The 19,477-nt window shown below is 32.3% G+C and overlaps 5 protein-coding genes across 17 annotated transcripts; 3 read left to right on the forward strand and 2 right to left on the reverse strand.

Moving 5' to 3' along the window:
- Positions 1 to 214: 214 nt before the first annotated feature.
- On the reverse strand, positions 215 to 11,089 carry LOC100746024 (transmembrane protein 94). Of its 10 annotated transcripts, none has more exons than XM_033321849.1 (27): positions 10,541 to 10,725; positions 10,045 to 10,211; positions 9,827 to 9,961; positions 9,510 to 9,646; positions 9,247 to 9,440; positions 8,703 to 9,173; positions 8,453 to 8,614; positions 8,278 to 8,381; positions 8,115 to 8,209; positions 7,813 to 8,050; positions 7,491 to 7,601; positions 7,205 to 7,298; positions 6,918 to 7,135; positions 6,603 to 6,838; positions 6,407 to 6,531; positions 6,188 to 6,336; positions 5,747 to 5,788; positions 5,145 to 5,279; positions 4,706 to 4,849; positions 4,199 to 4,343; positions 3,930 to 4,138; positions 2,788 to 2,962; positions 2,299 to 2,544; positions 1,941 to 2,178; positions 1,764 to 1,857; positions 1,516 to 1,677; positions 215 to 1,453 (listed from the first exon to the last, which is right to left on the reverse strand). In XM_033321849.1, the coding sequence occupies exons 1-27, from the start codon at positions 10,610 to 10,612 to the stop codon at positions 1,381 to 1,383; spliced, it is 4,371 nt and encodes a 1,456-aa protein (XP_033177740.1). In that variant the 5' UTR covers positions 10,613 to 10,725; the 3' UTR covers positions 215 to 1,380. The 10 variants fall into 10 exon arrangements, 9 of the variants coding, with proteins under 9 accessions (XP_033177740.1, XP_024224793.1, XP_024224797.1 ...); XM_024369025.2 differs by having other exon boundaries at positions 5,741 to 5,788; XM_024369026.2 differs by lacking the exon at positions 10,541 to 10,725 and adding an exon at positions 11,000 to 11,089 and having other exon boundaries at positions 1,381 to 1,453; positions 5,741 to 5,788.
- Positions 2,958 to 4,139, forward strand: LOC112213178. Its single transcript, XM_024369031.2, has one exon. The coding sequence runs from the start codon at positions 3,023 to 3,025 to the stop codon at positions 3,851 to 3,853; it is 831 nt and encodes a 276-aa protein (XP_024224799.1). The 5' UTR covers positions 2,958 to 3,022; the 3' UTR covers positions 3,854 to 4,139.
- Positions 11,032 to 16,721, forward strand: LOC100746386 (mediator of RNA polymerase II transcription subunit 16). Of its 4 annotated transcripts, none has more exons than XM_012388081.3 (14): positions 11,032 to 11,328; positions 11,632 to 11,778; positions 11,853 to 12,051; positions 12,127 to 12,373; positions 12,458 to 12,613; positions 12,698 to 12,870; positions 12,954 to 13,281; positions 13,364 to 13,571; positions 13,682 to 13,856; positions 13,958 to 14,104; positions 14,201 to 14,414; positions 16,095 to 16,204; positions 16,275 to 16,420; positions 16,496 to 16,719. In XM_012388081.3, the coding sequence occupies exons 1-14, from the start codon at positions 11,267 to 11,269 to the stop codon at positions 16,617 to 16,619; spliced, it is 2,436 nt and encodes an 811-aa protein (XP_012243504.1). In that variant the 5' UTR covers positions 11,032 to 11,266; the 3' UTR covers positions 16,620 to 16,719. The 4 variants fall into 4 exon arrangements, with proteins under 4 accessions (XP_012243504.1, XP_012243503.1, XP_024224798.1 ...); XM_012388080.3 differs by having other exon boundaries at positions 11,158 to 11,328; positions 11,617 to 11,778; XM_024369030.2 differs by lacking the exons at positions 16,275 to 16,420; positions 16,496 to 16,719 and having other exon boundaries at positions 11,158 to 11,328; positions 11,617 to 11,778; positions 16,037 to 16,202.
- Positions 14,421 to 15,992, forward strand: LOC117151892. Its single transcript, XM_033321851.1, has one exon. The coding sequence runs from the start codon at positions 14,735 to 14,737 to the stop codon at positions 15,860 to 15,862; it is 1,128 nt and encodes a 375-aa protein (XP_033177742.1). The 5' UTR covers positions 14,421 to 14,734; the 3' UTR covers positions 15,863 to 15,992.
- Positions 16,722 to 16,816: 95 nt separating the features above from the next.
- On the reverse strand, positions 16,817 to 19,161 carry LOC100746505 (thioredoxin-like protein 1). Its single transcript, XM_003491143.3, has 4 exons — positions 18,922 to 19,161; positions 18,265 to 18,532; positions 17,534 to 17,817; positions 16,817 to 17,445 (listed from the first exon to the last, which is right to left on the reverse strand). The coding sequence occupies exons 1-4, from the start codon at positions 19,065 to 19,067 to the stop codon at positions 17,232 to 17,234; spliced, it is 912 nt and encodes a 303-aa protein (XP_003491191.1). The 5' UTR covers positions 19,068 to 19,161; the 3' UTR covers positions 16,817 to 17,231.
- Positions 19,162 to 19,477: the final 316 nt, after the last annotated feature.

The raw sequence follows: 19,477 nt of genomic DNA on the forward strand, positions 1-19,477 counted from the left end.
TTTAACCAAATACTTCGATCGTTTTTATAAAAATCAAAAATATAAAAGTTTCTAGTAATATACATAAACTATATTCTTTAGACATCCTTTTTACAATTGAAATTGTCTATTGATCTAACGAAGCTCGAATTTTAAATTAACTGTACACGTTTTTATTTTAATTATGTATAGATTCGTAACAATGTATAATATATAGATAAGAAATAAAATGATATAAAATTCACTTCAATATGATTACGAAAACAGAATATCTTTTAGAATAAAAGAAGGGTAAGATATTAGCATCTTAAATGTATCGTAAGGTACATCGAAATATTTCAATATTCCTCGGGTGCTATATTAGTCATCGATTTTAAATATTAACTTCTCGTTTTTCCTACTATTTAATTGCAACCTATGATACTTTGCAACGTCATTTCTTTAAAACATTCGCACAAAAAAATGTTTGCAAATAATATAACCGTAATCATATAAACCAGGCACACAAAAATATTCGATTGAAAGCAGTATTCCTCTATCGCTAAAAAATAAATTACTTTCTATAGGAACACAACAATTCTAAATCTATACATATTTGCTAGAAATAATATGTACTATGGCTATTAAATCTAAATAGCAGCGGTATTTCATTATTTCATATAGTATGCTTTCATTATGCTTGTTATTTAAGTACTAAATTCGTAAAATTAAATGAATTTTTATTTTTGTTTATACATATCACGCCGAATTGTAGATCGAATTTTCTAACATATATGAAATTACGTTATCCATAATTTTTATCCATAAACATGGATCTTATCTTCGCAAAAGAATGCATTCCAACAAGTTAAATTGCGTCAAATCAAATTCGAATTAAAATAAAGTATTGCACGGTACTCTTCTGTGTATAGTGTACAATATTTATAATTCGAAAATCAAATATATCATATCGCATAAATCTGAAACAGTTATCTTGCAACACGTTAACTTCTAACATATAAAATACCGTTATCGTTTTGTATTATACAAAAATATAAATACTTTGATATCAAGTTATTGAATTACGAAAACAATTATACACATTTCAAAACTACACTGTTTAGAATACTAATTTCGATTATCTCGCAGGGCTGCAAGATCGTCAGTAACATTGTTTAATTTCAAATAGACGATTTCAAATATTTTTCAAGTGTCAAACAGTATACAGCTATCTGAACAAATTTATACTCTAAATCGTAACGTTATTTTTATAATTTACAGTTTTGGATAGAGTTTTTAGTGCATTTCTCAGAATAGATTTCTGATAAGATAAAGATCTCGATTTTCAGGAAATACATTTTTCATAGCTTGGCTACTATTACCTTCGTATCTCTTCTCTGACATATTTAAAATAAAAATTCTTTAAAACGGTGAATTCATTCCAAGTTTTGTACCAAATTCAAGTCGTGCCCTCTTTTGATATCTCACGTTTACCCTAAAAATTTTCGACTTTAGAAACTTACTAAATGTTTTTCCTAATGCCTTTTTTATACTTACTTAATCTCTTGCCACTTGATTAATTCGTTAATTGCAAAAATTAATGGCAATGAAACTAAAAAAAAGAGAGGAAGATGTAGAGGAAAATCTTCGATATTCTGTCCTTCGTCTTTCCAAAATTTGCAGAACACAGTTCCTGAGAATACTGCTTGTGCGCATAATCTACAAAAACGTACTTCGAATAGGATATTTTTTTATGGAAGATAAAGTTTCGCGTATATCTTAGTAATCGTAAATCTTATACTCACGCTATAAATGCACTGAAGAACCATACATAATTGTTGAATGGCTGTTTCTTCCAAATGGAATATTCCCTATGTACAAAGCCTACGGATATTGTTACTGTACAAAAAGAAATATTCAATGTTCAAATAGAATTTAACTCAGTAGATCGTTTTGAAATATTTGAAAATAGTAAAATTTACCTAAATGTAAAACTAACAGGGACAAGGCAAAATGTTGTATCACTAAAATAATATTTGGTTTATCCCCCCAACCACCCCATGAAACTTTTCCCTGCGCATCGGGATACACATACAGGCACTTGGAGTCTGCTGTGTAAATAGGACACAAAGTCAAGAACGAAATACACTGTGATAGTACTATCGTTATGATTGTTGGTAAAAATTTGCTGCCGTAACACCACAGAACGAACAATGCAACCTGAAAAGTCAAGAATTTACCTATCAATTAGATATTAAAAAATTTATATAGTATACATAAGGTATTTCAAAACACTTTGAATTTAGTAGAGAAATGTAAAACTAGCGATGCATTTCTTACCTCGCCATTTACAGTACACTGATTTTTCCCAGTTGCACGTTGCATTATGGTAGGATCCATAGGCGTAGCGATCATGGATATAGATAACATTGGAATGATTAAGCAACACAACCATAAGACTTGATCGACCGAAAATAGAGGTGGTAGCAACAAGAAACCAGACAGAGCTTGAGTGAAGGAGAGAGTAACTGTACAACAGAGCCAGAATTGCACGCAATTCCAAAGGCACGTCATATAATGTCGAGCCTAAATATGTAATAGATAATATCCAGTAATTATGACGACAATAATAAGAACTGAATTAGAACTGAAAATGTAACTGAAATAATCCTGGATTACAAATATTTAATTAATCGTACTATGATCTTTAAATTTTTATATCCTAATTTCCGTCTTACTTCAACTATCAGAAAACACTTTTGGATAGAAAATGATTCAAAAGAAGTAATAGGGTTAATAATTGGATATTTTGAGGAACCCATCATTTACCTCCATAATTAAATGGAATATCGCAATTGGATCTTCTCGTTTAACGCTTAACGAACAGGCAATAGAATTCAGTGCTCTACTCAAATCGACTGGAGATGGACCTTGATCTTCTTTAGTTGGTGTCAATGCTGGAACTCTTTGACAAACTTGTGGATAAAGTGGTTCCACTGCCACTCTAAAACCACAAATATTTTCCATCATTATTTTATGCTTGAATGATGCATGAAACAGTTGAATGTACGAATGTATGAATAATATTTGCTACTTTTGTTCGTGTCGATTAAATTTTATACCACCTTATTTTAAACAAAATTCAATTTTTATAAACATGACGTTTATTACGGACGTTTCTCGTCGTACATCGACGATTTTAAAGAAACCAGATAATTCTATATGTCAGGATGAGAATTTTGTGTATCTGCAATCACGTAAAGTGCGTCCTATGGTATACTCTAAATCTTACAAGAAACCAACCTTGAAAATTGAGTCAGAGACCACATATGGTTTGTCATATATGAAATACGATTGTATTTCTAAACCAAAATTTCATTACGGGGTACACGAAAAGAAAGTGCGTAGTAAAACTGGAAAGTTCGATTTTGACACGGTGAATAAACTTTCATACCAAGCTACAACTGGAAAATTGCGCAGAGCTTTCGTTCCAACATCATGTTTATCTATCAGTGGTTTTCACGACATGACATCTACTTTCAAGCAATCTTACTTAGATCCTGGATACGTGAAAACAATGTCTTATAAACCGTACCAAGGGAAAGCTCGGCATCCAATGCCAGTGGATTATAACACAGTAACGAAGGAATCTTATCAAGATTTTGGTATTCCTATAGTTAGAAGACCACGAAAGAGAGAATTCTGGCAAACTAAATTCAAAACAAACTATTACACTACAAATCAATTGTCGTATCAATACGTAGAGCCATCTTCAAAAAGGGTTCGTGTATGCTATCGACCAGTGATATCTGCTCAAATTGAGAAAGACACTGTTTATGGTACGAGTTATCAAGTTCCTGGTCGTTGCGTAGCTAAAGATGTAGTTTGTGAATGACATTGTATGCGTGTAATATATCTAATAATTTTGTAGAAAATCATTCGTTAATTATTAAAGTAATAATAATATTTACCCTGCATCCGCTTGCATAAAGATGGGCATGTTCTCTGCATTGGCGGAAGAGCCAAGTACGCAAACAACTTCTCCGTAATCTTGCATAATGTGCAACATTTCCCTTGTAACAGTAGTGTTGCAATCAGTAAACAGAGATACCAAAAGAGGAACATTATCTATTAATTCTATATGCGGTCTAATTTTATCGATGCCTCGAGGTAGTTTTGCCTGAAGAATACGTAAAGTATAAAAATACATCCAGGGTAAGATTTTATCACAGTAACTTACCCTGTTTGATAAATCAAAATTTACGGGAGCACTTTGCTCCGTGCTGTCTGTAAGACAACTCAAAGATCGCCATGCTTCTTGTCCGGAACCTAAATCTACACTTTGTACAAGTACACTGTCTTCGCTTCGCACTGTATCCTGTTCCCTATTGAAAATCGGTTACTTACTAAATATTTTGTATATTTATTTTTGTTATAAATTCAAATTATTAACAGAAGACTTGATCATCTACGAGTATGTAAAATCAAAGTATGAGTACAATGGTAATGAAAGTACCAAACATGAGAAATATATACCAAAAGGAGTCGAGACTATACAAAAAGTGTGGGAGAGAACGAAAAATAATTACGAAAAGTGTGACGATCCCGTTCTCGTAATCCTTCGTACTAGGTGACTTAGACTGCCATGCAAAATCAGAATAATATCATAGCTATAATATTATAACTCGAAATAATCATAAAGACTGGTAATCTCAAAGAAACGTTTCAAGTTTGGATAGAGACGAACCTATGGCTCATAGCGCTTTTGACTTGAGATGTTCCTGTATCGTTCCATTCCGTGGTCTCATCGTCGAATTTTACCGTGGAGAAATCGGTGTTTATAGCGCTCGGTGCGGACATACTCATCGCACGACTATTATCCAGATTAGTGCTACAATGTAAAATAGATCATACTATGTAAAAGCGATTTTCTCGTGTATCGTTCATGCAGGATAAAATTCTTAGAACACAAACACATCGATGCAGCATATTTATGCAGCAGAAATGTTTGAATGCATGCTTTTAATGTTCAAGTATTCAGCGATATTTTAATCGACTATCGTATTCGTGAAGCGAAAGCATATTTTTTAATCGAAAATTGATACGTGTATATAATAAAATATAACGATGAATGTATTATTTATTTAGTGTATTATGTGTGATAAGAGGGTAAATATGTAACATACCGAGGAGAGACACGATTAAGCAAGTGGCTGGCCTCATCCATGCAGGAGTAATTATGTTGATGAGATTGGGCCGAGGGAGTGGGTGAGGACATGGCTGCTGCCTGGCTCACCCACCAACCCACTGGACTCTCGGACCTAATATTGGCGTGTTAGTTACATACATTTATTTGTGTATATCATGTATGTCACGTAAATTACGAGATATTAACACATGTGCATTAGAATAACTGTAGAAAGTGTATAAGAATCGATGTAGTTAAAAAGTTGTATCCGCTAATAAGAAGCCATTAAAAACTATGGAACGTAATTGACCAGTAACTACCAGCGCAAATACAATCAATTTAACTTAATACTCTAGTCATTAACATAAATAGGATACATGGAAAATATCGGTAAAAGACAGTACTTAAACGTGAAAGTCGGCTAGAGTACTTGACAAGACTTGAAATCAAACGGGACAAGAAAATCATATAATTGCATTCGAAAAACGTTTAACTCTATGTAAAAACCGATAAGAAAAGAAATTATTATTAAAGGGCGTAACGAATAAACATGCAAATTAGTAACAGTAATGAAAGAAAGAGGTATAGACAAACATATACGATGGGGGCATGTGCGGATATCTCTCCAGCCATTGCTGTCTCCTGTAACGTACATGCATATTTTACATTCACATCCACAGTTATGACGAATAGCTAGTTATACAAATTTATTATATCAGTTGCCACGATTTATTTTAGACTTAACAACAAGATTAGAGAAGAGAAAAAACACTAAGAGACAACATATATCTATATATGTATATAATCAGATTAATCGACGAAGAAGAAGAAATGTAACACGAAAAACATACAATTAGTGTAATACTTTGTGTCGAACATGTTTTTGTACACAGACTTTACACGTAAAAATAGAGAACATATTTATACTTTCCAACGTGAGGACATGCCCCAAACTTTTTAGATTAATCCAAAAGCAAAAGAAAGCAAAGCAAAGTAGTTTATAGAGACAATGATATTTGATAGAATAATGAGGTACGGTACCTAGCTCTTTCACTGAGCAACGATATGTGGCAATTCCATCCGCTTTCCAGCCCCATTTTCTCCGAGAACACGCGTGATCTTAGTTCGTTTTCTTTGCTGAAGTGAACGAATCGAATGCACGCCCTGTCGAGTTGCTCGATTAATTGTACCTGTCAAATATTTTATGTAATTTCTTTCGTTACTTCATCTTATGTGCATCAATTTACTGAAATATCTTACCATATCGATTTGGGCTTGGTACTGCATAGTCACCATCCCAATAAAGACTTGATTGCATTGAATTTCAAAGCAACTATCAATGTCGCTAACGTTATCATCTTTGTTTTCACTACATAGCAAAGAATCTATAAAAATTCGCATAAAAATAGATTAATTAAATAGATTAATGAGAAATATATATAGTAATCATAATTACCGGTTGAATGGAATTGTCCAAGTATTCCTTTTACTCTGGGATCGAGAACGTTTCGAAAGTCCCAAGGTAGTGGAGTAGGACTTCTGTGAGGTGCATATAAATGTTTGCTATCCGCAGGAAGTTCTAAGTATATCTTAGTCATTCTATCGCAAATACCACGTGTTAGTGGTCTGTACGCAAATGCAGTGCAATATGACGTTAAGCTCGTTCTTTGATAAAAATCTTGCACCTTTTTTCTGAAATGTACATATTCGATAAATATATCAAAAAATAAAAAAAGCACTAGATGTCTTAAAGGCTAATATTTCCATGTACCGATCCGATGCTGAAAGTGGACATAGATCATGACCATCCCAAAATTCGATGCAGGAATCCAAAATTATGTCCGCTGTACCCTGTGTAAGTAGTTGCAAACCACCGCCACTCCTTTCTCTAACTACCACGGCGACCATGTGTGGAAACGGAAACTTCAATTTTGTTGCGATACTTAAAGATCGTGCAAACTTTATATCTCGTCGAACCATTTCTGGTTGCTACAACAGGGAGAATTATAATTTTCCCATTTAGAGATATGCAAACATAGGGGTTTGATCAATGCTTACGACGTGTCTAAACGTAGACAATTGTTGCTCCAATTGGAATATATTTTGTGCCTGGTCTTGGAAACCTATCTGCTTCGCTAATTCACATAAACACCTATACGAATCATATACGTAAATTTGAATAAATGGAAATTTACATCGACGAATGAAAAGGGAAATAGAACAAAAATGTGAGTTTGCTCCATGACTAACATTCCTATGAATATATGTATGCCGGAGATACATTCACCCATATAAACGGATTAACTACAAATACGGAGGATACGTAAAATAACTATGGACTGACCACATATGTCCAAGGCTCCCTGATTCGTCGACTAAATACACTTGTCTTGAACTTTGCATTGTATCTTTTGCTTGATACCCACTCTTATCTTCTATACTGTGATCCTGGTAGCTGACAAATGTGTATGATCAACGTTACTAGTAATTGGTCATGTTACCATTTGCATTGAACTGTTCTTGGGATTATGTGTATGATAAAACTGGATGTAATTAGCTTGACATTTGGAAGAATTAGTTCGACTATTGCACACAAACGAGGGGAAGAAATACAGTGCGATAAAAGACATAAACGAAAACGTGATTCTAGCGACATGGATACGTACCGTCTGTTTGTAACCGGTACAAGATCCTCATTATATAGAGCTTCACACGTGACATGGCAACAAAACTGCATATAATGCTCTTGGGTATCCATATTACACGTATTGAGGAGGATGGCTAAACCTAGGGGTTTTAATGAGTTCAAGTGTTGTCTCCAGGAATGGTCGTCAAACTGTAGACGAAACGGCAAGGCGTGATCGTGAGTCAGGTCCAAAACTTCGGCTGCTGAGTGAGACAAATCTGAAAATTTGTTTATTTTTTAATAGATATTTTATAAGACATACTTACCGCATTTATTTATTACCATGTGTTATATATGACGTCTTATTTGAATCTTGTTTGGAATCTTCAGCTTGTGCCTGACATTGAGGTTCTGAGGTTCTATCTACACTACCAGTACTGTAAAATAATCTACACGTCACATTTATGATCTTAAGAATTCGTATGTTCTTAAGAAGTATATTTACCTTGAAGACGGGGATAAAGTATTAGCATTTCTTAAAAAAAATACTTTCTCTGCAGTTGGATTAGGCCACGAAAGAATCCCTTTTTTATCTACGCAACACAGTGCCTGGAAATTGGTTTGCTTTCATTCATTCCTTCACATTATTTAAAAATTAAATTGTCGTGTATTTAAAGTACCGTGACTGATCCTAAGACGTGTAGAATACTGGCGGATCTCGACATCATATGTTCTTTACCAACTAAAATATTGAAAAAGTATTCTTTTAATTCCAACCAATTGTACACTACTTCCTGGTTGCTAGGCCCAGAAATATCTGCGTCTTCGAAAGGATCTACAAACTAAAACCAAAGTATTTTAGAAAATATTGTACAAATAATTTGGTCAATAGTGGACGGAAAATTTCTTTTATGTTAAAAATGTATTAACCTGAAGTTTCTTCGAAGATTGATAAAGCTTAAACAGAGCTTTGAAACGAGCCATTCCGAAACAATTTAAAAAGATCCAGCAAGTCGGAAATACTAACGGAAGCAAAGGGATACTAACAGCAATCGGTTGTAGCAAGAACATTTCGTTCCAGTAACCGACACCGAAATATTCTGTCGCGTATAAGTATCGAAACAAATTGACAAGTAATACGATGATCAGAAGAACTGGATAAGCCAGTTGTTCGATGCAACAAATCATTAAAAGATGCCGTTTGCGATTGTGATATGTAACCGGCCTATCAAGAGCTTGGTCAAGAGCCATTCTAAGATTCATCAAATAGGGTGTCTCTTGAAGTTTATAGACTTTATTTTTCAATGGCGTTCGAGCTTGTGGCGTTGAAAAAATTTCATTTGCACTGTGGACCTGCGGACTATATACTTCTCTTGCGTGTAACATCGGCGCGTCGGCATCCTGAAATGACTTCTCATTATTATCCTTTACTTTATATGATAAACTGTATTAAGCTTTAAAATGTTGAACTTACATCATAAGGAATACAATATCCAGGTGATTGTTGTCCAGGTTTTATAACAATTATATCACCAGCAACTAATAATGCCCAAGGCAAATTAACTATACGACCATCGCGATAAGTCCACTGCAAAGTTAGACAGGGGGACAATGGACTGCATAAATGTGGATAATTTTCAGGATTCCATTGAGAATTATTCTTTGCCACTGAAATATGGAAAATAATATTGCAGAAAAATTTAAAATATAATAAAGTAATAATATTTGAATAAGTACCTTCCAATTGGTCAAGAAGAACTCGTACTCTATAAGGAATTTCTTCATGTCGTAATTTATTATCGGATACGACTAAAATAAAATTTAATACTACCAAACAACAAACGGTCAGTCCTTCATAAGGCAGTGTAGGGTGCCTATAACAATAAAAAATTGTACGCATTATATTTCTTTATATATCAAAGGAAGCAGTATTTAACATTCGATACAAAATACAGTTACAAGCAGTAGCTTGAAAGTATCAACAGCAAGCATTAATTAACTGTACAATAGGACATTATGTTTGATACATAAATAAAAGTTAAGTTAATTCATACCATGTATCGTTGGTTGTGAAGAATGCAATAACAAGGATAATGGCATTGATCAAAAGTGCAATTGCTGAAGTCCAACAAAGAGTTGTGTACTGACTACGATGATGTAAAGTGTCCTTTAGCCAAGCTTTATATTTTCTGCACATAATATATACAGTATACAAAGTATAAAATATGGAATTCGTTCTTCAACATAAATAGCAAATAAGTAATAGAGTTACTTATTTCTCCTATATTCTTCCTCATACTCTTGTAATACTCTCCTAATATCGCGTTGTAATGTTTCAAGAGCAATTTTTGTACTTAGCCCTAATGGTTCTGTGGACTTATTCTTAATATTTTCACTTGGTTTAGAAGTGTTGTCCTTTGCTCGATCACCATCCATTTTCTATATAATCAAATCATTAAATTGTTGTATGCCTTAATATCTGGTATGCATTGAAATTCACATATACAGATTCCATAAATTATAACACATATATAACACAAATATGCATACAAAAATCTACTGTGGTAGCACTTTTATGTATGAAAAGATAATATAGGCTAGAGGAAGGATAATTATGTTGATACATACTACTAGGTTTTATTTATATGAAATAAGAACTGATAACTATTTAATGAACTAATGATAAATATATCATTTTGAGATATACATATATTTTAAAAAGTAAATATAACATGCAGAGTAAACAAAAGAGAAAAATATAGACAAACAAGATTTCTAATAGTCTGTGATCCGCTCCAACAACATTGTTTTAATCTTGTTATAATTTTTAGATCATGCATTTGAATCTCGAAATTTAATAATACTCTGAAGCAACACCAATCTGTCTACATTCTAATCCACACCATGAAAAAATGAATAACCGAAGACATAAGTCGACAACAAATTTAAGCAACACTTTGAATTTTTATTACGGCATAAGTAGGTAGAGGAAATCGAAATAAATAAGGAAAGAACTATGCAAATATGATTTATTAATACAGCCAGTTTCGAGGGATAGAAGCAAATCAAAACAAACGGAATGAGGTTAAAATGCATTAACACTTGCATAAATCGATTAATATTAACGAACGATATTGTACTATTTAGGTTTTATAATCTCTTGCTTTAAAATTTGGCCGTAAATCAGTAAACTAAAGGTAATGGAAAAAGGCATAATTTTGAATGACCTAAATCAGAACGAAGAATGCATATTCAGATCGGTCAGAGCACAAACACGTAGCCGAGCACATGACGCAATGCTGACGACAGTGTTGTGTATGTAGTTCTGTTGTTTTCAAGTAAAATTTTGTGCTTGATTTAATAAAAGTTGAAATTAATACACTTCAAATTTTCATGCATCGCAATGCATGGGTATAGTATACAAATAATTTTGGAGTGCATGCACTCATTTTCATAGTGTTCGTTAAATTGTAATATAACATAACCTCACAACAATGGATTTACTGTATACTGTAAATAGAAAACTCACACCAAAACCGTTTCTAAATCAAGAAAGGTATGTGATCATTATAATTTTTTAAAATTTTCATAGATATTAAATATTTTATTGAAAGTAACTTTTCACTGATATAATATATTTTGAGCATTTGTTATCCATACTAATATATTACAAACAAATAAAGTATTAAAAGATAACATGTATTTCATTTACCATAATATGTATATCTATTAATAGTTTGATATAATTGGTATATTTATTTTTATAAATCTTATGCATATATTATAATTAAGTTTGACTCCGAGAATATACTTTTTAAAACATAATTCTTTAATGTTTATGCAGTAATCAAATTTTTAGCCTGTATGAGGGACAATCTTTATGCTCGTTATCTAGTCGTAACATAGCTGCATTTACTACAACTACAGAATTAGATGATACCAGTGGAAAGACATGGGGATCTCATGTTTATGTTTGCGACTTAAATATGCCTTGGCATACTCACAAGTATGAAACATTTTTAAGTAATTACCTGTCCAAAAAATTTTACAAAATTAACCAATATTATTATATAACATTAGGGTATTATCAAACAAAAATATTATTACTGCATTGGAATGGGATTTACCAGGTGATAAATTAGTTGTTTGTGATTCTACTGGACATGTCCAATTATGGATGTTTAAAGACCATGTTCTTAATGATTGGGTATTAATTGGTTCCACCTGTTTTGTTGGTGAACATATATTAGGCGCAGCTTGGTTTCATAATGGGAAAAAGGTATTTATAATGTTAAGGAGTTACTTTAAAGAGCCATTAGTACCATTATTTTATAGAGGAAATGTATTATTTCAGACAGGACTTGTGACAGAGAAAAAAGATAGTATTCATTATAGTGAGAAATTTAATCATTTACCCTTTGTTCCTTCTGTAAGACAGTTTGGTGGTAGAGCAGCAGAAGGTGTATTGGTAGTTTCAACCACTGGCATGGTTGGTGCTGTTATGATCACAAAAGACTTTCAGAATCCTATTTGTTCCTCTACTGAAAGTTTAGGCAGCACAAGGCACAGAATAACAGCAGTTGATTTATGTTATGGGAAAAGTATATATATAATCATGTCTTAATTAACATTAAGATACTTCAATAACAACTAATAGATCAATATAAAACATTGTAAACTTTTAGATGGCCATATTCTGGTAGCCATAAGTAGTGGAAATATTTGTTTGCCAATCAGGTGTTATAGAGTACTAGTACGCAAAAATGATGATAAGTGTACCATTACATCACAAGCACTGCCTAGTTTTTTCCTACAGGATGGCACACCAAAGGACAATACATGTAAAGTCGAAAAATTTATAATTAATACTTATAACTGATCATGCATTGTCAGATTTTAAAATACAAAAATTTTCTTTTTCTTAGATACAAGTGTAACACATTTAAAGTTTGTAGTTCGAGAAGATGCAGATTCTTTAGTTATTGCTGTTAATAGCGATAGTGGTGGTATAGTCGAAGTATGGGAATTAAGAGAAAAATCGCAACCTGTTCATAAGTTGTTTCAGCCCAAAACATTAGAACCATTTAAAACTGTAGTGGTATGTGTTCAAATTGGAAGGATTATATACATAAAATTTGTCCGATTTCTGCTTAATCGTATATTTTTGACACAAATTTATAGGTATGGCAGCATCAATCGCAATATCGTTGTCAGTCACCAATAACAGCGATAGCGACTACAAAATTATCTATAGTCACCACATTACCTCCCCCAAGTTACGTTGTAGTAGCTTTAGCAGATTCTTCAATACATTGTTTAAGTCGTGATTGCTTAAAAGAAGTAGCCTATTCTTCTCTGAATATGGCATGGCGGTCTGAAGAGCCAAATAATAAGTACTTTAGAAATTCAGTTTCAATAACGAATATAGATCTATCTTGGCTAGGTTGTGTACTTTTAGCATGTGATACACGTGGAAATTTGTATGCATATAAATTACTACCTGATGGAGGTTATTCAGTTTACAATAAATTTATATAAGAAACAGTGTCCTTAAAAAATATAGTATACCGTATTACTGATTCCTTTTACAGGGCCATCATTGACATTAAGTTATGCCTGTACGTTATTAGAATATTGTTTAGTAACAGGATTAGATTGGTTGGATATATTGTTGTGTTTGAGGTCTTCGATGATCGAGCCATTATGTGAAAGATTGGATGTTTCTTTTAATAGACAATTACAGCCAATACAACAGTATCATTATATCCAATTTCTTTGCATCAAAATATCATTGTACAGGTATCGTATTACTTTTATATTTAAAAATTGTTCTTATGAAAGTCTGTGGATCTGCTTCGTGTAGTTTTCGTGTAGTTTTCGCGCAGGATCACCCTAAAATGTATTTTCAGGATGCTAGTATCAGGACAAAGTAAGGCGGCAGATTTGTCGTCGTTGCTTATGATACATTCAGTAGCAACAGCATTTAAGTCGTTATTACGTCCATCAGATTTAATTTCTCATGATAAGGGACCAGCAGAGAGTTTAGCAGCAGTAATTAATGATGCTATTACTGATGTAGATAAGGTAAAAATGAAACATATTTTTCCTAAATTTATATCCTAGTGGATAATTAATACGTAATTGCATGTAATAGTTGTAGTAGATAATTAATATGTTATTGCTAGGTACTTTTACACCTCGATCCCAAAGAATTTACTGTAGAACCAAGTACACTTCAGTCGTTGCAGCAATTAATTCAATGGGTCGCGGATCTAGCTCTGAATCTTTTAGCTCGTCTTCCGGAGCAGCGATTGCAAATGAAATCTGGCGGTGTGAGTATTGTAAATAAATTTTGAAAAATATAATTATTCCTTTGTCTAAACTAGCATAATCGTACTCATTTTTTCTTTTTCGTAATATCGACGCAGTATGAACTTCTGAAGGACCACAAGGCCTTAAATACATTGAGAGAACTACTCGTAATTATACGTATATGGGGTTTATTACGTCCTTCGTGTCTTCCAGTATTTCTTCGTAGTGCCGATAATCTTGATGTGTTGGCCTTGTTATTCCGCTTATTATCAAAATTAGTTCAGCCGAACGGAGATGCCCAGACTCAGCAAGTAGACGATGGTTTAATTGGTAAGCTCGTTCATCATTGTTATGTAGTATTATAAATAGTATAAATGTATCTATACTTATTTATATGAATAACATGTAGTGAAATGATTGATAATTCGTGTATAACATTTATAGCTAGCCGTTGAAACTTTATCGTAATATGTTGGTTAGTAGGAAGTAAGATAAGACACCACTTCCTCATGCGTTTGAAAGGAATTACAGATTTTTTCATTCAGTAGCGGTAAATGCATGCTAATGAGTATACGTGAAATGCAAAAATATAAGAAATATATAGTGTGATAGTGTTATAATTTTTCGATTTTCTTTTTGTACACTTTAAAATGAGTGGGAAACTTGCGGCAAAACACACAAATTCGATAGCTTTAAAAAAGCACAAGCTATTGTTAAACAGGAGTGAATCGAGAAGTTGTTGCCCATATTCGAGACCGCATAGATTAGCCATATTTTGTATAATAACATGTTGTATATTTGTACTTTATTGGATCATATTGTCTCCTCTTTTAATCAGTGCTTATCATTCAGACAAGGCTAAAAATTGGCCCAATGGGTGGTACATTTTGAATTGGATTATCGCATTTTTAATTTGGCTTTTCATTATGTTATGCTTGCTTTTAATTTGGAAATGTTTCGAAATTAAACATCATAATGACGATGTTAAACTGCAATCCTATGGTACAAATGATTCTTTGAATTCGGGGAGCTTGATTAATACGAAACTCAATCATTCGCAAAATGTAAAACTGAAAGATACAAAACAAGATGGACCTCCGATCGATTCAATTTCTGATAAAGATAGAATTGCCTGTGATAAATCAAATATGGATATTTCGGATAAATCTTGGCATAACAAAGTTAAAAAGCATAAAGATCTTCCTCCTCTTGTGATTCATCGTCGTAATTCAGGTAATGAGGTCGGACGTATTGGAACTATAAATATGGAGAAAAATGTTAATAAAGATGAAGATATACCCAAGTCAGGAAATGATACTTTAAAAAACCAAAGAGAATCAATGAAAGATTACTTAAAATTAGTAGCAGTTACGCCGCAAGATGAATTGGACACAAAGAGTCCGAAAGGATCTCTTTCTCCAAGAGAGTTATTTTTTATCGACCTCATAAGAGAAGCTGAGAAAGCTGAACAAAACAGAACAAGTAATCCTCAAGGAACGGAAGGGAACCAATTTTTCCCAAGTGATTTTTCGCTGGCTAGAAAAGATGTTAACGAAGATAAGAGAGAAAAGCAAAAACCAACTGATATTCCAACAAATAAACAGCAAGAAGTAACATATTTTATCGCGGATGTAAAAAGTCCGAAAAGGGAAAAAAATGAAGTATATTTAGAAATCGAGCCCGATCAAGAGTCAGCCAAAAAGTGGTGTGTGTGTTTGAATAATGAAAAACCAATCCTTGTTTTACAAGCTGATTCCAAGGACGATTCCAAAAATTAAGTTGTTTTATCCGAAATATAATTAGATATTCCGTAGTTTAATAAAATATTTAAATCATTCATTTTACTACTAGTTATAAATTTCTGTGCTATATTATATACATAGCATAGTACATAATGATAATAGAATAGTTAAGGAGGCATAAGAAAATACTTCATAGTAATCTTTTTAAAGAGGGCAATAAAATGATAAATGTAATAAATTATGTGCTATGACAATGACTTTCTTCCAGATGATTGTTGCTTACTACCTAATCAGATTATGATACCACAATTACATCAGGGCAATAGCATAACAGCTATAGCTACACCTGTACTATTTTATCAAAACTTTCCTTTGCAGGTAAATAGAGCAGAATATTCCCTCATCGATTCAATAAATGATTTGTAATTATCTTTAATTTTAATTATAGTTAGAATATGGCATAGAACCTGAACAATTGCTATTTGTACCTGAACTCAATCCAGTTGAAGGTTGTATGCATAGTGGTCAGATTGTAGATGGTATTAGGCATTTGTATCTTGGGAAGCAACCACTTCTCGTGAAACAATGTACAAGGTATTAGGTATAAGTGCATTGACGAAATAATGATAAAAAAATGACGAATAAAGTTGTTGTAAATTAAAATTCCAGGTGTGTTGGAAAAGCACAAATTCAAAATATGACAAGGACAGCTGCAATTAGAGCATGGGATCAAAGGTGGGCTCGAGCTTGTCGTTGCGGTGGCATTTGGCGAATTCATAAAACTTGTCCCTAAATAAGTAATTTACTGAAAGTAATGTACTGAAATTTATATTACAACTAATTAAAATTTTGTACATGATAAGACAAATCACATTAAACATTTTTATTCAAGATATGATATATTTTATTCAATATTTTTGTAAATAATATTCTTACTTGCGTAGAAAGGGTAATTAGGTAGAATATTTCTTAACTTTTATCATTTATTTATTATGAGCACAACAATTTTTATTTTTTGCAACTTTGCACCTAATCAAATTGATTGATTGAGCACGCGTACACGTAAAAATTATTTAAATATCTTTTTAATAAACAATTATGTATAATTAGAGAAACACGTATCGTAACTATAATGTAATTTATTTTACAGAATCTCTCAATAATTTATTAATAAACAAATAATTTTTTAATTATATATATGTGTTATTATTCAATGTATATGTATGAGTGTGTGAATTGTCGAATTTTATTATATCATTCCATAATTGGATTGGTTATACAATATAATGCATAAAAAAAGAAGAGAAAATTTAGTTCTTTTCAGTATTCTTAGGAAATATAATGGCCATGGAAAATTTATCTGACATAACATAGTCTTTTACAATCCTTACATGTTAACTGGTTGTTAATGACTCTCCCCTTTTTTTCCATTCACTCTTTTGAATTCTCCCATGTTTGTTGTTGAAATTGGTGAGCCAAATATAGCTAGATGATCGATTCTTGTTGTTTCACCACCACTTTGATTGTCTTTTACAAATATTTGTATATTCTGTACATTTTGAAATTTCACATAACGCAAGGAAATTGGATTACCTTCCTCAATATCCTTTGGTGATAATCTGCACAAAAAAATTTAATATAATTAGAACAGATTTACTGGAATGCTATATAATATAAGCAATGTAAAATCAATGAGGTCAATATTACGTTAAATCTTGGACACTTGTATTAGAATCTGCCATGTCAAAATCAATAGTTCTTGGTTGATTAATGAATAGTTTTATGTTTTTTGGTCCCGTATCTTTGGGAGCTTTAATCTTCAAAGAATGCACTTTAACTGCTTGTGAAAATGCAATAGACAGAATCAGCTGTTCATCGCATTCACTTTCTAAATACCCATTATCAGAACTTAAGCATTGTAAAAAGTTGTGATCATCGGATTCATTCAAACATTCACATTGTGCCTTTGTAATGAAACTAGATAGATCCATCTGCAAAAGGTATCCTTTGAGGATTTTTGGAGTATTTATATTTATGTAGTATCATCTCATACTTTCATGTCCGATAAAGTTGGGTACAAACATCCAGGGAAATATACATATATAAATAAGAATTTTTATTAAGAGTAAAAACATCTAAATGCAATACAAGTTTTGTTTTGAACATATTGTATATTAATGACTAATTTAACTTTGGAATATGATATTTACAAAATACTAAAAAATTATAAGTACATGCAATTGATGATGCAACATAACGTATATTATATGTTTCAATTAATGGTCTTTTCTTATTAATGAATATGTTATAATAATGTTAATATCCACTGAAAGAAGGTTACCACAACTTTTTTATTGGTACTTATTCCAGAAGTACAAAACTGCAGCAAGAAATATCATTCCAAAAATATGGTAATAAACATTATCACTATTTCGTACATGTCCAGACACTGGACTCTCAGAATCCTCTGAATCTCCACTGCCATAAAATTGTTGTATTTTTGATTCTAATCCAGCCGGATCAGCTCCTTGACATAAACCCAATTTTGTTTGGTTACGATAAAATATAAATGTGGGCATTGCACTAACTCCTTGCATTGCAGCAGTCTCTGCACACTTGTCTACATCGACCTTAAGAAACACTGCATTTGGGTATTTAATTGATAATTGCTCAAATATTGGTGCAATTCTCTGGCAAGGGCCGCACCTGTAGAATTATAAGATTAGTAGCAAGAGATATTTTCAAATAGTATAATATTAATAATAGTATAATATTAATAAAATAGTAGTATAATATTTTCGTTTGCATTGGTACTAATCATTATATCAATTACAGAAACACGTAAAATTAAATATGATTAATTGTAGTTATTATTTAAATTATTATTTATTGCTATATCAATGACAATAGACATATAAAAATATTAAACATAACTTTGTTGGTAATGTTATAAAATAATAATAATGTTCTAAATATGTATGAGCGTAAAAGGAACGAAAATTTGAAAGTTATAAGTCGGTGTACATAGTAAATATAGAAATTAAGTTCTTGAAGTTTTAGTAACCTTCCATTTAATATAACCCCAAAAAGCTCACCATGTTGCCGTAAAGTCAACTACGACCAATTTTGCACCTGCACTAGCCATTTCCCCATAAAATTGGCCATCGTCATTGATTACACGTACTGCACCCATTGTATTTTTATAGCGATCTAATCCAACATGAATAAAGGAAAAACGCATGAACTCCTATAGAAATATTGAATGACTGGCAGTTTAAGCATACAGGACTGAATTTTCGAATATGTTCAATTTTATGGCTAATTCACGTTAAAATATTTCGGGTTCGCGATTGGAGGTTCAAGCAAAGACTGTTTACACATGAAGGCGAAGAATCTGAATAGATTGGAAACGCAGTTGTATTGTAATACACATCAAAATGCGGCTTCAGGTTAACGCGCCAACTATGGAGAGTTTCTAGAAAGTACGGAAAGGAGGTGTACGACTTTTTGTTGAATTTGTTGAAATTTGCAAGAATTTGGTGAGTGAAAGTAATATACATATTGGAAAATCGTTTTTAACAATTTGTAATTATTTCCAACCTAACTTATACGACTTCTGTCAAAAAAGCATTGTATACCTGTTGACTACGT

Source organism: Bombus impatiens, unplaced genomic scaffold, assembly GCF_000188095.3.
Source record: "Bombus impatiens unplaced genomic scaffold, BIMP_2.2 scf_0517, whole genome shotgun sequence".
NCBI classification, from domain to species: domain Eukaryota; kingdom Metazoa; phylum Arthropoda; class Insecta; order Hymenoptera; family Apidae; genus Bombus; species Bombus impatiens.